Raw genomic sequence first — 21,691 nt, forward strand, 5'->3', positions numbered from 1 at the left:
GAACAACACATCGAACCTTAAAGCAGATACAGCAGCAGAACACAACACTGGGTTCCACTCCTGTCAGCTAAGGACGAGAAACTGAGGTTAAAATTCGCACAGGCTCACCAAAGTTGGATGACTGCGGTGACATTCAAATAGTACAGTCAGAATCTGACATAAGCAGCATGAAAGCATGGATCCATCCAGCCTAGTATCAACGGTTAAGGCTGCTGGTGGTGTAATGGTGTTGGGGATTTTTTTTTTTTTTTGGCACACCTTGGGCCCCCTTGTACCAAATGACTATTGTTTAAACATCACAGCCTACCTGAGTATTGTTGCAGACCACATCCATCCCTTTATGACCACAGTGTGTCCATCTTCTGATGGCTGCTTCCAGAAGGATAACGTACCATATCACAAAGCTCACATCATCTCAAACTGGTTTCTTGAACATGACAGTGAGTTCTCTTATTCAAATGGTCTCCACAGTCACCAGATCTCAATCCAGTAGACCTTTGGGATGTTGTGGAATGGGAGATTCTCATCATGGATGTGCAGTTGTTAAATCTGTAGCAACTGTGTGATGCGGTCATGTCAACATGGACCAAAATCTCTGAGGAATGTTTCTAGCACCTTGTTGACTCTCAGCCACAAAGAATTAAAGCAGTCCTGAACGCAAAAGGAGGTCCGGCCCAATACTAGGAAGGTGTACTCAATAAAGTTTATATGCTGTTAAATATCATTTAAGATGTTTACACAGCTGTCTGAGTTTTAGTCTACAGTTTACAGTTTGAAATAAACCTCTCACATTAAAGGAGCTAGAACCAGAAAATGCTCTAAAAATGAGTAGTCTCCACATCAAGTCACTCATTTAAATCATTTCATTTTTGGTTGGTTGTTATACAGCTGTAAGAGTTTGCTCCTTTTTCTCCCTTTGTATCATTGTAGTTTAAATGTCTTTGGATTCTGCACTGCTGGCTGCACAAAAGATGACCTTTCAGAACATCACAGACTATTCTCCTTTTACGTTTTATACAATAAACAAAGTGATTCATCAAAAATAATCAGATTAATTTCCAGTGAAAATAATAGCTGCAGCCCCACAACAGTTAATTTCCAATTGACTGGCTTAATTGGTCAATTATCCCATCATTTCAGCACTAAATTGTTCCTTAAACAGTGTATTGATTAGTTTCCCCCCTTTGTAAACCTGCTGATCTCTGAAGGTGAAAACAAATTAGACTCTGACGTGGTTTCCAAAAATCTGATTGTTTTTTTTTTCCTATGCAAGTTAAAACCTACACATCCCTTAGTCCATCATCCACACCATTATTTACACAAGAAAAATAAAAGTCAGTAGGATTAAGTTGCCAAGGCAACATGTCCTCTGATCCACTACTGCAGTTATTTTCTCAGAGCTCGAAGGACGTTTAAGGTGTTTTCCATCGCTCCTCAAACCAGCTTATATCTTCACGTGTTTTATTTGTTCTGATCTCAGAAATTGATGCATCACTGACTGATTAAATCCCACCTCATTTGATTTGCTTGTGTGCATCTCTGCGTGGATTACAGCTATATTTAGTGCTATGTAAATCAGCATCAGAGAAAAAGACGTGCGGTGGCGGAGCTTCTGTACTCGACGGGACTCAGCTCTGGCACTGTAGGTTCATTCCACCTCCTCTGTGCTTCTCATCCAGGAAAAATGCCTCAAGACTTTCAAAATGTCAGGCAGCGTGTTTGTAAGCTGGTTATTTTTTTTTTTTTTTTTTTTTTAAGTTTCCTACACAGAACCCATGGCACTGATATGCAGCTCAGTGTGGATTAGGAAAACCTCCCGTGTCCTCTCTGTCGAGCAATTTCCCAAAAAATGTGTCCCTCTACAGAAATAGATTTTTTTTTTTGAAAAAAGACACTAACTCAGTGGTGTAATTAAACTAAATTTTACCAATTGTCAGTTCTATTGTACAATATTGAACAGGAATCACAAAAGTGCACAAGAGGCATCGGTTCAAAAGGAAGGATCATACATTGTGTTATCCAGATTCAGGTGAGTTACAAACAGGAGGGCAAAACAGAGAGAACAATAAGCCAAAAAAAAAAAAAAAAAGAAAAAGAAAAATCCCTTCATCTGATATCTCAACTTTAAGACAAGATCAAAACCGTGATGAAAAATAAAGACTTTAAAGTATTACAGAGTAAATATGTCACTACAACATGTGCCTTTGATTTCAAACAGAGCAAATTTCAAGATGGACTTCCTGACGAGTCATCCTGAAAATCATAATAAAAACTCTCGACCCTAATATTTTTATCGTACACCCGTGGAGACGGTTATGGTTGATTTACTTGGTTATGTCCTATAAACACTAGTTGCAGAGAGGCACCAAAAATAAATAAATGCATAAAACAAAAACCCAAAACAATCCGACAGGTTTTCTCTCTTTTTTATTTTTTTTTAGTGAAAAGGCCCATGCCATCTAAGGTGAAGCACACTTTCACATCATCCACCCATTGAGCAGCACCGAGTCCCCTCACCCAAAAATAACCACCACCATAACAAAAACCGAGTGTGTAGGAAGCACAGAGAGCCTCGTAGACATCTTTGTTCTACAAATGAGCAATACTATTGGGCACACAAAGTCATTTTTAAACACTACACTACTCTACACTCATGACAATATGGAGTTCCTAATATTATTTTGGATGTTTCTGAAAGAAAGCTCCTGGGAAAGGAAGAGTTTCCCCTTCTTTAATATAGTCAAAAGCAGTGTTTTCTTAAAAGAGTTGATAAAGTCTGCTGCAGGCCCTCTTTTTTTCTTTTTAGTGTCCTTTATGTTTCTCATCACATTAACATCCTCAGGGTGGACATGCCCGTCTGTGTTTTCATCTCATTTATTTATAAAGAATATTTACTTATCTTCAGGTTTTCTTACAGGAAGAAGAAAAAAAAAAGTTGTTATTATGGTGATGGTCATCACTTGGCCAGTTCTCCTTGCCAGGTAGATTTATGCTCACCTGGAGGCACTTTGTGTCGCGGCCATTTGTCATATATGTGCATATAATCTAATGAGTACAAACTGTCTTCGAACACACCTGAGATAGAAGAGAGGCAACAGCGAGGACAGCCTGTACAAAGATTTCATCTCTAATTCTCGAGCGGGACACAAAGATTAACACCAATTATTACTTGAGTGATGCTGAGCAGCGTCGTCTTTGCGTGTTGTTCATTTTAGCCCTTTAAGTCCCCTCTTCTACTCTAAGCTCAGACTTCCTTGTGCAGAAGTGCTGCCTTCAGGAAAAAAAAAAAAAAAAAGAAAGACAGATGGACAGAATCTAAGAACCCACCACCAGCTTTTTAAACCTGTTTTCCCCCACAGAAACGGTTAAGTAAGCTCAAAGTGTGACTCTAGATTTAGTTTTGCAATGCTAGCACACAAAATCGAGCCATTTGGTGGAGTGCGCTGGCCTTCCTCCTTTTAGTCTGCCAGTCTCTCTCTCTCCCTCCCCAAAACATTTCTCTTTCTCACAAGGTAGTGTTTATTAGAAGCCAAAGCTGAATTGTGTCTGTGTGGACATCACCCTGGGGGAGTAGGTGCCACACAGTTTCTGCCCCGTAGTGAATCCTTTGTACCTGACCTCCGACCCTTTCAGCTCAGTGCTACTTTTTTCAGTTATCAACACCCAGCTTGGAGAGCCCCTGCCTGAACTCTTGCAGCTCATCTAGCTTTCCATCTAGAACATCCATCAAATTCTTCAGCTCGATCTTCATGTTTCCCTGCTTTTGTCGGCTGTCATCTATGTCCAACTGAAGACCCTGTATTCTCCCCTCCAATTCCTTGTTCCTCGTCTCTGCAGCCTGTGGAAAGATGCCAGGGAAAACGGTTACATTTGATATATCAGAACAGCTAGTTTATTGCATTAGTCTTAGCAGAAATGAGCAAGAAAGAGCTTTTCACTTGCAGTAACAAAGATAAAAGCCTTTCCATGCAACATATATGCAGGTACAGTTTAAAAAAAAAAAAAGGAAAAGGCTCCAGTTGTTCTAAGTTAGAAGAAAGCAATGAGAAAACATATATATTTACGTGAAAGGTATATGTTTGCATGTGTGAACGGGACATGAAAGTCAGTCTTTCAGACCAGCAGGCAACACGAGTGACACATTAATGCTGAAGATACCAATGAAGGGAGGGATTTAAAATAGGAGTGCTAAAAGGGTGTTGTGCCTGCATGACTATCTTCCAGCTGACTCCTGAAACCTGACCTCCATGAGGGGTGTCATCTTTAAATAGAGGGGAGCCGTAACCACAAACACTGAGGTAGAATAGGTAGATTTATTTAAATAAAAACACAGAAAAAAGAAAATGCATTAACTGGGCACCGGCAAAGAGAATTTTGACAGCTTTTTTGTCTACATGGAGTCAGTTTCAGCTTTGGCCCCCCCATGGATAGACAAAAGGTATTGTTTATGCCTCTTCTCAGTTTGGATAACCGGTTAGATGAAAACTCCAGCTTCAGCCATTTTTGTTGTCTTTCATCCAGCTGGCTGTTGCAGAAACAAACCAGGCCGTCGAGCGTTGTAAAGCACAAGAACTTCAGGCACGCCACTGTTGGTTTTATTCATCATTCCATGCCCAGATTGAAATGGCAGCACATGCACTGACAGCTTGGACGGTAAAATACTGCTCTGAGTCAGTCGGCACAGGGTGACATGAGCGTCAGTATCAATGCAGCTCATGTCAGACTTGGCACTAACAGGACACGCGGTGATCCAAAGAGCCTGGCACTTCTGGTTCTACAGAAAATCTGACATTATTCAGCAAAGAGTCAGCTTTGAAGAACGCGTGCTCTTTGTTACAAAGACGTGAGGGTTCTCACAGGCACAACCCACACACCTACAGAAATGTTATAAGAGCTGATCATTAAAGCTTTGAGCAGAGCTCTCAAACGACTTCAGCTGTTTTTATAGCAAAACAGATCAAATCTACACCACCAGGAAACTAATAAGCCATGACAGAGACATAGTATCTTTGTTCCACAAAGGAGGAAGAAGGGAAAAAAAAAAAAACCCTTTTCAAAGAAGCAATAATCCACTCAGCGTTGTACTGGGGACCTTTATTATTAGATACAGTAACGACAATGTGCGTTAGTGAGACACGTGATAGGAATGTTGTGTTACCAGCCCTCAGGCAGAATGATGAATAGCCGCTCTTATTCTCTACCTCCATCTGAAAGCACTGCTTACGCCTCAGAGCCTGAGTGTTAGCTCGCTGTGATAGCCATCGTGTCCTCACGTGTGTGTTAGGTCTAGACAGCTCTCAGCCTGGCCTCTGTACTCTGCAGTAAATCACACCTGGGAGTTGTGGGGAGGTAGGGCCGGTGCTGTGTGCTTTTGTACGTACCTGCAGTTTTGCAGTGATGCTCTCACACTCTGACATGAGCTGAGGGATTATCTCTGCCTGCTTCCTCAAGTTCTCCAGCTCCTGGGAATAATATTAATAATAAAAAATTTAAAAGCCAGCTATTCAGACATCAGTCAGGTTGTAGGTTATTTTGCTAAAGGACCTCTGAAATGTAAAAGAAATCATTCTTAATTGCTTTTTTAAAATAAGTTAGATAAGGAGATCGATAAGAACAGCACCCAGATAAAATACGACATTTATACAAGTAATTAAGTTTGCCAAAAAAAAGTGTGATACCCAGCACTAACCCTGGAACATAATTACATTCATGATTTTATGTCAGTGTTAATTAAGGTGCACTATCCCCTGTAAATAAGCCAACTATGAAAAAAAATATATAAGGAAGGGATACAAAAAAGGAGAAAGACATCAAGATCAAGTGATGGCCTTGATCCTGTTTGTCTGCCTCGCACTCACACGCCTGTGTTCTTCTCAGGTAAACATCTCAGTTATTGCTCTGAAAAATCTTCCCCCCTGCTTTAAGTGGCTTCACAGCATCTGTTACTGCTTCGAGCACTTCTTCTTCACCAAGTAATAATTGCTCGAGTCTTTGTAGTTACCTGCAGTGGCTTTGTTCTGTTGGTTCACTGCTGGCCAGCACAGGGGTCACTGCTACAGTCAACTCTTAATAATTCATAGGCACATTTTTAAATTTGAGGACATGAGGATGTGCCTTTCTAAAATGGGTGGGTCAGTGTATAGATGAGCCTCTGTGGGCCGCCTGCTGCATCAATGCTGCGCACACAAGGAGACTTTCTGCAGACCCCATGGTCGGTATTCTCAGCGTTATGGTGGATACACAAGAAAGGAAAAGCCGGAGCTCCCAAAGGACGCCATTCTTTGCTTATCATCTTTCAAATTCAGCTTGAGCTCTTTGAACTACTTCCCTTCCTCTTGTTGTGTAAAATATATACCACCTTCGAAGGAATGATTTATACGTTCTATTAATACTCTGGCTGCCAAGTGGTAAACTAGAATATCCCAGACATGCTTTACCTCAGGCGATCTGAATGGAACTTCACACAGTAAGGCGATTGTTACCAATAATTTAAAAGAAAGGGCATTCAAGATATTTTGCATTCAGTAAAATGGGCCAGAGAGATGCACAGATGACCCCAAAACATATGTATGTCAGAAAAAAAAAAAAAACCCTGTAAAGCAGATAAATGTATAGATTTACAACTTGTGGTCATTGATTCTGTTTGCACACATGGCTGATTGCATCTCCCTGTGTTGGTGTCGATGGGGAGATGCAGTCACTGTTGAAAAGGGCAGCGAGACTCTCACAGATTGCCAGAAGTCAGTCCTAATTTGTCTGTGGTCAGAAACGGCATTTAACCAGCAATAAGCAAAGGTTAAAATGCCGCGTGGTCACACAGAGTTCATCCTCATTAGAAAGAACTGCGTCATTAGGGTGCGCTGAGCTGTCAGTCAGCTAGTTATGGATGATTGATGTAGCAGACACAAGGTGATATCATCCTCATGCTTTGACTAGAGTGGATGGACAATTTAAAAATAATAAAATAAAAAAAAAAAAAAGAGAAAAGAAAAAACAAAAAACAGTACAACATTACCAAAACAGGTCAAATATCAAGTCAAGTTGCTGAAAGTTTGATAAAAGTAAATAGAGACAAAATGGGCAGTACAAAGGTCTGGGATTAGCTGGGCATGCAAAAAAGCAAACACATAAAAAAAAAACCCCCAAAAAAAACAATAAGACCAATCCATACAAAACCCACGATCCCACAGCAAAACCTTACATTTCCTATTGCAGCCTAATCACCTCCTCAGGGAGAGAAGTGGCACTGAAACTTCACAAGGAGGTTTGTTTTACAAACTCTTCCCAACACTGCAGCTCTGCAGACAGACCATTGTGATGCAAGTCTCACCTGCTCCTTGTCCTGTAGCTCAGCCTCCAGCTCCTTTACCCGCACAGTCAGCTGGGCGTTTTTCTCCTTCTCCTGATTGGCTTCATTGCACTGGGCTTCTAGTTCAGCAATCTAAACACAGAATGTTTGTTTTTGAAAGTGGATTTTTTCACTGTGGATTTTTCACTGTGAAAACTGATGCAATTGTTTTGGAACATATTCCTACTTGTTAAGTGAAATCCTGGATTTGCTGCACAGTATAATAGCATTTTGAAAATGGATACTAGCTATTAAAAAAAAAAAAAAAAAAAGTTACAAAATAAATAAAGAGTATTGCTGCCACATCAGCCCAGCTGCAGAAACAGCCCACATTGATTATGAAACTAAAATGATTCTATTTTTAGCAGACAGACTCTGCAGGGAACACAGAAGCTAATAAAATGTACAATGTTCTGCTCGCTCTAAGTCGACAAATTTTCCTTACCCAAATTTAGAACAGAATGCCTTTATTGTCATTATACAGAATTTACAATGAGATTGGAGCATTTAGTGAGCGGTTCACTGATGCCACTGTACAGATTCTGCCACTGTGCAGAAAAATCCAACCATCGAGTGTGCAGTTTGTGATAGTTTTCTTCTTTTAAAGCAGCGGAAACAGCATCTCTAACCTGTCAACGGGATCGATGGGTTTGTGTACATTATTCAACTTTCCCGTAGGAGTGCATGAGTGTATTACCTTTTGTCTGAGCGTGTCACTCTCCTCCTTGCAGGCACTAAGCTGTTTCTTCCAGCTCTCTACATTAGCTGAAGACTCCTGCAGTGCATCCACCAGTCTGGCATTATTTTCTCTTAAAGTCTGAAGCTCTGTTTCCCACTTCTTGGCGTTGGTGTTGCTGTCAGACAGGAGCGACAGAAAGAGATCCAGCAGGAGAGTTATTAATGGAAATAAAATTTTTACCAGTCAGTTTTGAAAAGCTCGTGTGCGTCGACATGACACATAATTCTACAAGCCCCTTCCATCTATTTAATTAGTAGTGAATGCACATTACACTGTCAAGAGCCATTTAGACCACAAAAATAAAAGGAAGAAGAGGGAAAAATTCCCAAAGTCCAACAAGCTGTCGCACCAACGTGTAATTTGTTATCCTTTCATACCACAGGGAGTGTATTTTGGGCTTATCAATAAGGTTGGAGAGGTTGTGATGTAAATTTAGTATGCATCACTGCTGCACCTTCCTTATGCATGGCTGGTTGGAGTGTTCTGCACTATCATCAAATGTGGACAGACTGGCATTACAGCATTCTGCAGTTTCACTGCTGTGACACACTCCAACAAAAACAAAACCCGACAGCCCTGTGAACGCACAAGAAAGTGCCCTCAGAGAGACAATGGCGGATAAAGATTCGACATCCGGAAGCTGGAGGTGTTTTGACGATTTTATAATGAAGTGAAGCGCTTACTTTAGAGACCGTTCAGTATCAGTGTTTTATTAAATGCTCAATTATGAATTTATATTTTGCAGGTTTGGAATTCCAATCATCTCCAAACTTTTTTTCAGTTTTATGACTTTATTAGTTTTCTACAGGAACAGGTCAGTATAGCCCAAAAAAGGATTCTTTACATATATGAAAGGGGCACTGTGAGTGACATTTGTACAGTGTGAACTTTCTTTTCAGCTGAAGAAAAACTTTATCATATATGAATAGTTACACATTTGTTTTGCTCTTCATGTTCTGTGCTTCAACACATTCAGTTTGAATGTGTAGGCATGTATTTATTTTTTAGAATAATTATTTCATAATTTTACCTTAAAGACCCTGCATAAGTACAAAGATATGTTTTAAAGCAGATATAATTGCCAAGTATGGGTCACCACTATAGCTTAGCTGGTTAAGCAGGTAACTGAAGGTCATGGGTTCAGTTCTGCCACTGATCATTTCCTTCATGCCACTTTCTCTTGCCCTCTCCCCACTTTCCTGTCTAATCTCTACTTTCCTGTTATTGAAGGCCAAAATAATCAAGTACCAAATAAGAAAACAGTCATTTACTGTTGCATTCATTTGTATAATGTATACTTACCCGTGGACAGGTGGCTCATTGTAACACTGACAGGGTTCCATATAATTAGTACCAAACTGCACATTTTAAAGAAGAGTATACTTTTTTTTTACCCCCTCAATTTTTGGCCACAGCGGCTTTTATTTGCAGTAGGGAGACAGGAAATGGGGAAGGATACGAGGGAGGACACACGGGCAGGCTGGCAACGGGCCAGGACTCGAGCCTGTGCCACCCGCACCGCAACTCAGCATGAGCATGTGGTCGCCGGTTTCACCACTAAGCCACCCAGGCGCCCCAGAGGAGTATAATTTTTTGTTAGTCTTTTCCTAAGAAAATTACTGGGAAACACAAGATCTGTGATGATTATTCGCACAACTCATATATCCAATATTATATGTGATTTTTTATTTACTTTTTTTAGGCTACCTTGTACCACTTCTGGCTAAATTTCCTCGCTGTGATTTTAATTGACTCCGATGCCCCCGGGTCATTTTAATCCCATCTGGAATCACATCTGGTGTTTCATGCAGTTACCAATTTGTACACTCTGCATCTGGATTATAAAGGCCAGATAACCAAATGGTGGAGTGGAGAAGCATCACTCTTTAGATTATATGATTTCTAAGCCCTTCGGGGATGTTATTGCTTCAAGCAACAGCAATAAAATGGAGAGGATATGTGAGCACAGTTGAGTACAGAGACAATCAGAACACAATGAAAAGGAAGCATGAAAGTGATCAGGAGCTGATGTTTATGGAGCTGAAATGATAATGATACTGTGCTGAGGTTATGAGGCATGTTTTGGATTCCACCATTAGGACATGATATGCATGCGTAAAGTCAAATTGTTTGTATGCTTAGGTAAAAGTGTACTGGGTCAACACCTTTAGGCGCATGCATTCTTGTAATGGTGGTTTTTTTGTATACTATAATAGATTTTGAGCAAGCATTTTGATTAGACACATGTCATGCTGTAATTATGCAGTACGTGACTCTCCAAACTGTGTCCGATCTGCTTATTTTACATTCAAATAGCCAGGTTTCAAACACCTGTGTGGTTTCTGTTTGGTGCATCAGAAAAAGTTTATATCATTAGCAGCTGCAGGCTAAGCAGTGTGTGAATTTATTACTTTTTATTTATTTGGTTGTGATGAGACAGTTGCAGAAGAGTAAAACCTGTTCTAAAGCAGGCATTTTAGTTGGTTTGCATCACTGCACAGTATGAATGTGCTTGATTGAACCAGCCATTTACCATTTTTATTCTTTTTTCCTCGAGTTATTATATTATAAAGTTCAAGTTATTATTAAACAAAAGAAAAAAAAAAAGAGATTTATTGGAATTGATTTTAATCTGGTAAATAAAAATGTAAATATGAGTTATGTGATGCAGCCATGGACATGAATCTGAAGATTGGCATTTACTAAATTTAAAACAGGATTTTTATCACACATGAATAGCAAATTTCACGTTAAGGTGGTTCTTCTGATGTTTCCATGAAATAAAACCTTACCTCTGCTCTACTGCACTCTTGAGACGCTCATTCTCACTCTTCAGGAGAGCAGCCTCTGGACCGACATGAGAGATTTTCTCATCGTCTGTCCCATTAATGCTGGACGCCTGGTTGTTTGAGGGTGTTTCACGTCCAGACTCCGACTAGGAAACAGCGGGAGATTTGTGTTTCAAAGCAGGATTTGCAGTTAACATGCAGTCATCTAAAAAGGTCTCATGGGTTAAAATACAGAAATCTGTCTCAGAAATCCTGCTCTCACTCTGAAAAAGGGCCCTGGGCTTCTTTTGGCAAAACACCCTGAACGTGTCAGCTATGAGTGCGAAGGGTTGCCAGTATTTATCATGTCAGCCAGTGTCATGTAAGCTTTGTGTGCTTCAGGGCTGATCATTAGCACCTGGAGCCAGGGCGAGCAGAAAGCATGCATGTTAGCTGGTGGTGACTGTTGGACGAACCTATAATCGGCATTTCCAAACTTATTGATAAAAGATTTTGAAATAATTTATGCAAAATTGAACAAGTTTACTTTTATTGTTTACAGCTTCCTTATCCTCTGAATTACTGTTGTGCCTGCAAGGTAGTAAAGATGATCTTTGACCTCTTATTCATGACAGCTCACACTATTCCATGATTGAGTTCTGCTGTAATATTTAAACACAAGATTTGTTAATACTTGAACATATTTGAATACTCAGTTATGCCAGAATTCATTTCTAAACACAGAAAGTGTACCATTTGGCATTTATGAAATCATTTCTCATTTTCTCTGCAGTCCTGCTAGCTTTCTGGAAGCCAGCACCGACTGTAGATGAAACAGCTGGAAAGCCAAAGAGCCGAAATGAATCAGACTTTCAGACAGCACAGAGATTTTATTTACCTGGGAGTGATTACTCAACGTCTCCACCTTCTCTTGAGATTTGTCCCTTGCTAGTTTGGCTGCTTCTTTTACCTCCTGGAACTTCTCAGCAAACTGAAAAAAAAAAAAAATCAAGAGAGATGTCAGAAAGCTGTGGTTATTAGCAGCAATACAAGGTGAGGTGTCAGACCTCTTATGGTTCATTTTTAAACACTGTCTAAGGATAGTGAGGATGCAGTATACCTTTAAATGTGTATCGCCACCTGAGGTTCAACTGATAACAAAATGCACTTTGTCACACTTGTGTTTTAGCACAGACATTATTATTATTATTGTTATTATTATTATTATTATTAATAATAATGACTTTATTTGTGCAGCACTTTAAAACTGGCAGGTACAAAGTGCTTCATAGTTTGAATAAAAGCACATATTAAAAGAGTTATTATGGGAGAAGGCTATGTCCTGGATTCACCAATGCTCTGTTAACTCCTGCCACAGACTTATCCAGCTCAAAGTGATGCTCAGGTTTCATTACTCCAAAACAAAAATCAACTGCATCTTTCCACCAGTGTCCCCTCAATGTGACAAATGCTGCTCTGCTGAAGGTTCTCTTGCACATCTTTTTGGTTCTGTCCCAATTTATTTATTGTCTGGACTGCAATCTTTGAATAGCTTTCTCAAACATTTTCCAAAGACATTAAGCCAAAGTCACTATGTGGCAATTGTATTTATTATTTAATTGTACTCTCTCTTTTTTTTTGTTGTCAAGTTGTCTTTGTAAAATGTCAAATTGTAAATACAGTTAAAAAAAAAAAAAAAAAAAAAAAAGATAGTTATACATGTTCCAGCATACTGTCAAATATATGGTCATACAGTCATTCCAACATACACACTTCCATACACACATCAGATGTAAACTATGGTCAAAAGTAGTGTAAGAAGGATTAAGGGAAAGCTAACCCATAAAAATGAGTTTTCAGCAGTCGTTTAAAACAAACCAGATTCAGACAATCTCAAACTTTGGAGCAGCCTTCCTCAGCCTACGTGCTACAACTTTAAAAGTGTGGTCACCTCTTGATTTAAAAAAGAGGATGGAACAGTTAAGAGACCCTGATCATATGACCAGAGAGGCTGACCACTGGAATAAGGTCTCAGCAGGTCAGCTATATATGCAGGAGCCTGGCCATGTAAGGCTTTATATGAGATATATTAAAATTTTTTTAATTGATTCTGAATTTCACTGGAAGCCAGCAAAGAGAAGCAAGAATAGTGGTGAAGTGTGAGTGCTGAATAGTTTTTTGTTAGCAGCCCAGCTGCTGTGTTCTGGACCAATTGAAGACAAGCTAAAGAGAGCTCAGAGATTCAAGTAAAAAGTGAGTTAAAATAATCAAGACAGGGGAAAATTAAAGTGTGTTCTGAAAGCTCTAAATTACTGGATGACAGTGAGGTTACATAAATCTGTTGTCCACGAGCAATATGAAGGCTTTGCTCCAGAAACCTCTCACCTTTGTAAGCTGCTGCTCTGAAGCGAAGCCCAATCCAAACACGGTATTGGCCCTGCTGTCAGCCCACTGGCCAAACTTCTGTGACGTCTTGGTGAACGTCATGTTAGGTGTGATTGTGCTGTTGATGATCACCTGTTGGGAAATAACAAATTAATTTTCTAAACCTATAGGAGACCATACTGTTATAATACAGAGTACAGTCATGTGTAATCTTCCAGCACAGTTCTCAGGTCTTTTTGACACTCCTCTAATAAAGATGCCTGCTGTTGGATTTCAGTGTTACCAAGTTTGGAAAATTGTGCACCTCATTGAGCCAAGACATATTACAGAAGCTGTTCCAGCGGGTGCATTCACATAATAAATATGCCCACCAATTCAATAAAAGGACAGTCCTCTATTGTAGCTCCATTCACGTTTGAGTAGATCTGTAATATGCTGACTACTGTATGCCAGTGCCCACACATGGCATATTTATTTTTCTTAGAATGATCCACTTCATATTTAAAAAAAAAAACAAACAAAACAAACACCACCACTTCACATTGTTCTGTGAATCAAATGTACCTTTTTTTTTTTTTTTTTTTTTTTTAAACCTGCAAGCCCACACACACACACAGTCTAATAACCTGTGTGACTCTTTTGGCTGCTCCCTTATGTCTTAAGGGGTTTCCACAGAGGCTGGATTTGCATGTTTGATTTGGCAGAGATTTTACGCAGGACGCCCTTCCTGATCTACCCTTCCCATTTATCCAGGATTAATACCCTAAAGCTTATTAACATTAGGTTTGATTAAGGGTTTATCTTACCCCAGCAATCAAGTTTCAGATTTAACAAGTATAGATTCAGCTGTTTTCAAAAGCTTTGCATATTCAACTCTAAGCCCATATCATGAAAAAGACTACTCTGTGATACTCAGAGTCAAATGAAGTTGTTACAGACTAGTTACAGACTTCTGCCTCTCTTGGCTGATTCGTTTTATTCCAGGATTACAAATAAAGTTTTGTCCACTAAATAATTTATATGCAACTGTAAAAAGCACACGCAAATGGAAAGACATTGTGCAGTACTGACTACTGACCCGATAACCTCTAAGCAGTTGAAGTACAGTGTCTATATTTGCCACAGTATCCATTCACCTGTTGTAGCTATGCAGCAAATCAGATGCCGGAAAACATCTGCTGCAGTCTAAAATTGTAACTGGTGCATGTGACAGTGAAGAAAGCAACGCGTGTCTGAACACTACTTTAGCCTGACTTCACCGATTTGTGTCACAGTTCATACAGACGAGTCTGATCCTCTGTGATGCAAGATGTGCATGTAACCCCAAGCAGCCAAGACTTACATTACTGTATGCACACAAACCCAGTCTCACTACAGAGATATAACAGAACTTATAAACAGCACGCAGAAATTATCCCAACAATTAAGAGACAATAGAAGACAGTCTAATGGCAGAGCAGCCCGTGTTTCATAGCAACATGGCTCTGAACACAGGATCTGAGAATTCAAACTGCTGACAGACTCGTGTCCCATTCTACGCCCCCACTGTCTCCCTCTCCATCTTTTCAGTGGCTGAGGTGTTAAAACTCTTTACACCACATCATTATTGGACACAGAGAGCCAAAAAGCATAGCCTGAGCTAACAGAATAAGGATCATTAGTACGCAATTAAAGTTGGTCATCTATTCAGATCAATGCTAATGGCTCCTAGGGACAAAAAGATCAATACATGCAAAAAAAATATATAAATAAATAAAGACTGTCAGGAGTCATACACCTAAAGATTACAACTACAACCTTTGATTCAGGCAGCATTCCCACATTGACGGTTTATAACGAGAGTGGCAATTTACAAAGGTGTCGCTAATCTGATCCTAAAAATCATCCCTCTTTTAGAGGCGTCTTGAAAAAACAAAGGTGACCCAATTTCCCCTGAAGAGGAACCTGGGTAACGCCTGAACAACACTCCCACATCTCATCTCTAGCAGCGAACTGAATATTTAACAGAGCTCATAATGCTGGCTCAAAGAGAAGTGTTAAGATAAGATGAAACTTTAATGATTGTTGTGGGAAAAGCGGGCTGCTGCTGCTGCGGAATAAAGTGGAAAAAATGGAAAGAATTAGGCAAACCTACAGTAAATGTATGTAACCAACGGCTCAACTACTAGAACACAAAATGTGATGAAATAATAAGTAAAGACCCCCACCCCCACAAAAATAAATAAATCATAGCACATAGTGTATAACAGTGAGTGTAGCGCAGTATACACTCAAGTATTCACTATTAGGTAAACCTGTTTAATGCAAATATCTAATCAGCAAGAGTCATTTAGGTACGTCGACATGAACAAGATGACCTGATGAAGTTCTAATAGTGTAATAGTGTAGGGATGTGTTCTTGGCACACTTTATTCCCCTTAGTGCCAACAGAGCATCATTCAAACCCCACAGCCTGCCTGAGTATTGCAGCTGCACATTTCCATCCCTTTATGACTGCAGTGTACCCATCTTCTGATCACTGCTTCCAGCAGGATAACATCACAAAGCTCAAATTATCTAAAACTGTTTTTTTTTAAACATGACAGTGAGTCCTCTGTACTCAAATGCCCTCCACAGTCACCAGATCTCAATCCAACAGAGCACCTCTGGGATGTAGTGAAACAGGAGATCCATATCATGGATGAGCAACCAACAAATCTGCAGCAACTGTGTGATGCCATACTGACATGATGTCAGTATGGATCAAAAATCTCTGAGGAATGTTTCCAGCACCTTGTTGAATCTGTGCCATGAAGATTTTAAGGCAGCTCTGAAGGCAAAAGGGGATCCAACCTGGTACTAGCAAGGTGTACCTAATAAAGTGTCAGGTAAGTTTATATTTCACTTTTTCCCCCCTTTTTAAAAAAAAACAAACAAAACAAAGCAAACTAGCCCTGGAGCGGCTGGCAGCTGGAGGACCGCGCGTGGAGACAGGAGAGGGAGACGGGAGAGGAAAAAACAAAAAAAATGAGATGTAGAGAGAGAGAGATGAGAGAGGGGAGAGGGGGCGCGGTGGGGGGGGGGGGGGGGGGGGGGGGGGGGGGGGGGGGGAGACAGAGAGAGAGAGAGAGAGAGACACAGAGAGACACACAGACACACACACACAGATAGAGAGAGAGACACAGAGAGACAGAGAGAGAGACACAGAGAGAGACAGAGAGAGAGACACACAGAGCTAGACAGATAGATACAGACACACACACACCACACAGAGAGAGACAGACACACACACACACACACACACACACAGAGAGACACAAGAGAGAGACACAGAGAGAGAGAGAGAGAGAGAGAGAGACACATAGAGATACAGACACACACACACACACACAGATAGACATATAGTACAGATATATATATATATATATATACACATATATATATATATATATATATATATATATATATATATATATATATATATATACACACATTATATACATACACACACACACACACCACACACACAGAGAAACATGAGTATCTGCACAGAAAGCACAGAACATTGTATTTACAGTAAGTTAACATACGGGCTACAGAATTACCCCTGCTGGAACTGTGACTGTATGTTGGCATGCGTGTGTATACGACCCAGTGAACAAGCCAATGAGAGAGTGGGAAGGTATGATAGAGGGGAGGGAGGGAGTGCGGAGTGACGCTGGCAGCTGTGTGAATGGTGAGCTAGGCTCTGGATCAAGTGGCACAGGAGGCACAGAGTGAAGCTCAGCAAGCTAATGGCCTGAGGGTCAGCTAGAAACTCAGAGACAGGCAGGAGGTTATAAGAGAAAGCTTCCCCGGCCGATTAGGTGTCTGCAGAGTGCACAGAATCTGCAGAGTCAGTAAGTAGGATAGGAGGTGTAGAACATGAGAGATCAGTTGTCAAGTACCAAATACCAGAGGATTTTGTCATGGTTGGAAAGAAGAAGAAGAAAAAAAAGACACCCGCTGAAGTTATCTACTGAGCGATTAGCTTTTTAAGATAATAATAATTGAAATGTCTGGGAAATATAGATAACTCAAACCTTACGGTGACTTCAGAACAGCAAGGAGACATTTTTGTAAAGGACATACAGTACATCAGAATGATGGTGACAAATGGGCAGCGAGGATAGTCGTGATGATGCTGAGGTATAACTGAAACATAGCCAAAGAAAGACGAGACGATGCCCGCCCCGTGTCCTGCCATAGACCAGAAAGCAAAGTGGAAAAATTGCAATTGCTCATCAGGCAGAGGTGTGATGCAGATGAAGAAATGTTCAGTATTTCTGTATGTCTGCCAACTGCTTTAATGTCCTGATGCATTTCATCTCACTGCATATTAAAGGATTAGAAAAGCACGCCGTTCCCTGGTGGCAATGGTGCAAGTTTGGTTACCTAGCACCAATTTTAACTTGCTTTAGTATGATGTATTGTTTGCCATTTTTGCCTGTGTGTTTTGTTGTACATCTTGTTTTTCGTATATTGTATCGTTTTATGTGATCTACCCACAACTATAAATGCAAATTAGCAGTTTTGCAAAAAGTGGCATGTCCATTAAAATGCACTACACCTGTTAATTATCATAAAAATGCATTAAAAAAAAAAAAAAAAAACTAAATAAAACTTCCCAATCTTAAAATGAAGGCTGTTTTTTTGGGTTAAGATTTTGTCCTAGCAGAACACTGGATTAATCATTCATCTAGTTCAACATACTGGGCATAGCTTTTGATCTTTGAGCAAGCGAAGACTTTCACAGGGTCTTTGCAAACCTATAAATCCAGGTATTCCCTGAATAACCGGTGTATTTATACTTCCAGTCACAATAAATACAACATTTGAGTGTATTTATGTTTCAAGTCTTGACAGTCATCTGATGAAGAACAGCCTTTTCATTGGCAAAAGTTCAAATACAGGCTCTTAGACACATTTATTTTTGATATTTCCTGTTCTCATTCATCTCTCCTGACAAAAGAGTCACTGATCTGCAATGCTGTTTACAATACAGAATTTGCTGATGTTGGAACTTCATACTAGCTCATAAAAAGGTTTGGTGTGACTGTGCCATAATCCTAATGGATGACTGTGTTGGGACTGATAACAGCCCAGTGGATTCTCTCTGATGACAGCTGGGCATACAACACAATATCCAATCTAGCATGATTTTGGTGATTCACCCAAACATACCAGACACTGAAGGGTGGAGTGTGCATGTCCCCTCTGTCTCCAGGGGAAATAATGATTTTTGTTTTCATGGATGGAAACAAAACTTTATGGCATACGACAAAAAAAAAAAGAAAAAAAAAGAAACTTGGTGTCCTCTTTATGAGCAAAGTGATAAGACAGGGAAACATAAGTTGGAATACTAGCATGTGCTTTAAACTAGCTAAAAGCTCAAGTTAAATCATGCAACACCTTTCATACCAACATGCTGTTTAGGCGAGACCAAGCAACCTTGACAAGCAAGAATAAACCTGATCAGCTGGTATATCTGCCAACACATTTAACCATTTTTCAGCTGTTACAGACACTGTTACTAGTAGCACTGCACTTACTATTATAAGTATTATAAGTTCATGAAATAATTCTTTTAGAGCCTTCAGCTTTTGGAAATCCTCCCCCTTTTTTGAACTCCTTTCTTCCCCTGCTATGACCAAAGCAGCTGAACGCCAACATTTCCCAGCACACTGATGAGGCCTGGCTAGCTAGTAGAAATCTGGCCCACAAAAACTTCTTTGCACAACGATGCTCCCTTCTGTAAGTGGTTGTTACTTCCATTTATATACAAACTTTTCTTTTAAATATATATATTTGACAACTTTGCATTTGACAGTCAAAATTGTTCATTGACAGGAAACAGCAAAGAGAAAGGGTGTGTCATGCAACAAAGTTTCCCCTTGCTTGTAGCTAGATAATAGACATTGTAATAAGCTCTTTAAAGCAGATCGGTTGTTAGACAATTAATACAAGGGAGCTGAGGGTCTTACAAGAACAATGAAAAAATTAAATTAAATGACTAAATTACACGACCTATAAAATGTCAATGAATGTTAGTGCTAGAAATTGGTTGGGGGAAAAAAAAAAAAAAAAAGTAGTTAATGAACCAGGAAGACAGATGGTTTGAATAAGGAATAAAAGAATCCATCTATGTCCAATGTGAATGACCATAGTTGAACAGAGGTGGCGGCTTATGACACCAGCTATCCACCCCCTACAATGCAGTCTGGAGAGCCCTTCCCAGGTACCTCAACCCCCACTCGCACCTTACTTCAGGTGACTTCAATAGTTCACTTGATAGAGTGGTTTCACCCGAAACCCCTGACAGTAATAACCCACGCCTTTTTTCACACCTTGGCTCATGTGAGAATGCACATGAATAATAGGTGGGTTGATGACCACCTCCAAGAGGACCACTAGGGTTTAAATACCTGAGACTCTCCACCGTTTGGCTTTAGAAGTGAGGTGAAACAGCTTTTAAAAAAGCAAAAAAACAAACTTAAAGTCCAGTTGTCTTTTTTGCAAGTTCCAGTAGGTAATGAAATGTCAGAAAGAGGAAAAATGAGGCAGAAAAAATAAAAAAACAGAGTGTTTTACACATTACCTCACACTGGGAATTATTTATAAAGTACAGCAAGATATGCCCTCACTGTGTTGTCACAGCGCTTGGTACATCGCCGCATGAGAAGCACGATTCAGGATGAGCGACAGCCAAAAGTGCTGATACGCTCCTCTACTTGCCATATCATCATCAGTGAGTTGCTGCACCATCATAGGTGGATGAATACAAACTGACAGTCTGTCATAGTTAGTGCATGCAGCAGCACAGACCATTCTTCTAGACAGACCTGTCTTCCTTGCAGCTAGTGTACAAACTAGAAACTATATTTAACATCTATTTGACGTGACTCAACATTTCTTCGCTTTTGGTTACTTTGCTCATATCGCCATCACTTTGACTCACTTAAATTAAGTGGATAGGAAGATAAAATTAAAATCAGCAGGAGTCCTCTCCTTTTAAATTGAGATAACATTTGAGAAATTCCTTTCCCTGTTCCTCACATACAGCGGTTCCCTGCAGAGCTTTTATGACACATAATGTTCTGTTAAGGTTACAGGAGAGGGAGGAGGAGGACAGCAAAGATGACAGGGGAGGGAGAGCAGAGAGAGCATTCATGGCCTTGAGAATATAGAGGACAAAATATTGATGCATTTAGTCATGAATAAATAAAAGTCCCATTACCTTTCTTAGAAATGAAACAGACTCAAAGTAGTAGATATATTTTATCTTTAGTAATCTATTGTCAGTTGTTGTCATCCCTGCAGATCCATAAGTGCTGGTTGATGACATAACAGATTAGAGTCTTGCCTCTGTAGCTGTGGGAAGAAAGCTTTGAGAGCTTTGAAGCTAGCAGAGCTTGACTCAACAATGGTTTGCCAGAGAAGAGAAATGGTGCATATCTTCCTTAAAATTGTGCTGTAAGACTTAAACTGCACATGAAATTAAGTTTAAAATTCTAAGAATGAACACAGGCTCTTTATAGTAGAGCCAGATGGTCAAAAAGTATGCTTTGCATTTATTTATTTTTTTTAACTTTTAAGAAGACAGCGGGACATGCCTGACGTGTAAAAACTCAACACTGATATGCCGACTTCCTGTGAGAGCCGCTCATCAGCTGCTGGTGATCCTACCTCCTATCCTTTCACCGAAACAGCGGAGTGAAACTATGAGGCCGTCAACCGATCCAAACATCTGTCAACACATCCGGCCTAAAGTGGCTCTGCAGGTAAACTGTGTGATTTAAGACTGTGTGAACTGCGGTTGCGGAACAGTGTCAACAGAGGAATATCGCTGTCATAAGGCTCCTCTAGTTTTCACACAGACAGAAAACTGATCGCCATGGAAACGCATAATGTACTTTTTCAGTAAGGAGAGGAAGACGGTGTGAATATGGGATTACAGACAGATTCAAATGGTGTCCACTGTCACTTGTATGGTTTAATCTCATCACCATGCTCACAGTGACAACAAAATCATTGTGAGACAAGCAAAACTTCACACTGCAGGGGGCGGGGGGTGGGGGGTGGGTGGCCAGATTTTAAAAACTCAACCACCCTCCGAGTATGACGACTGATGGCTCTTTGTTGATGACAGTAAATTACAGATAATTGAGTTTAATTGTGACTCAACAAGTCGGCAGCTCTTTGATACTCTTGTTAATTTGCTAGAGGGGAAGCTCGCTGATGTGATACTGTCTCTGCTTTCAACCTACATGACAGTTGTTAAAGTTATTGTTATGATGTACACACATTTGTTTTGCACAGCTCCATGCCAGGCATCAGGTCAGCTAGGCTGCAAGTGAGTAAGTAAGCACAGAAATAATCTGTGTGTCTCATATTCCTACTTTTATGTCCTGTGTGCGCTTTTGAAACACAAAA

The 21,691-nt window shown here is 40.1% G+C and overlaps 1 protein-coding gene across 3 annotated transcripts in view; it reads right to left on the bottom strand.

The window, feature by feature from the left end:
• Positions 1-1,939: 1,939 nt before the first annotated feature.
• homer2 (homer scaffold protein 2) overlaps positions 1,940-21,691 on the bottom strand; it is a 33,900-nt gene continuing 14,148 nt past the window's right edge. For all 3 annotated transcript variants that reach the window (XM_030722835.1, XM_030722844.1, XM_030722841.1), the window contains 7 exons: positions 13,241-13,372; positions 11,754-11,846; positions 10,880-11,022; positions 8,046-8,202; positions 7,331-7,441; positions 5,382-5,462; positions 1,940-3,838 (listed from right to left, as the gene is read on the bottom strand). In XM_030722835.1, the coding sequence (XP_030578695.1) occupies positions 3,650-3,838; positions 5,382-5,462; positions 7,331-7,441; positions 8,046-8,202; positions 10,880-11,022; positions 11,754-11,846; positions 13,241-13,372 (906 nt within the window). In that variant the 3' untranslated portion in view covers positions 1,940-3,649. The remainder of the gene's footprint in view (positions 3,839-5,381; positions 5,463-7,330; positions 7,442-8,045; positions 8,203-10,879; positions 11,023-11,753; positions 11,847-13,240; positions 13,373-21,691) is intronic.

This window comes from Archocentrus centrarchus, chromosome 3, assembly GCF_007364275.1.
Source record: "Archocentrus centrarchus isolate MPI-CPG fArcCen1 chromosome 3, fArcCen1, whole genome shotgun sequence".
Lineage (NCBI taxonomy): Eukaryota > Metazoa > Chordata > Actinopteri > Cichliformes > Cichlidae > Archocentrus > Archocentrus centrarchus.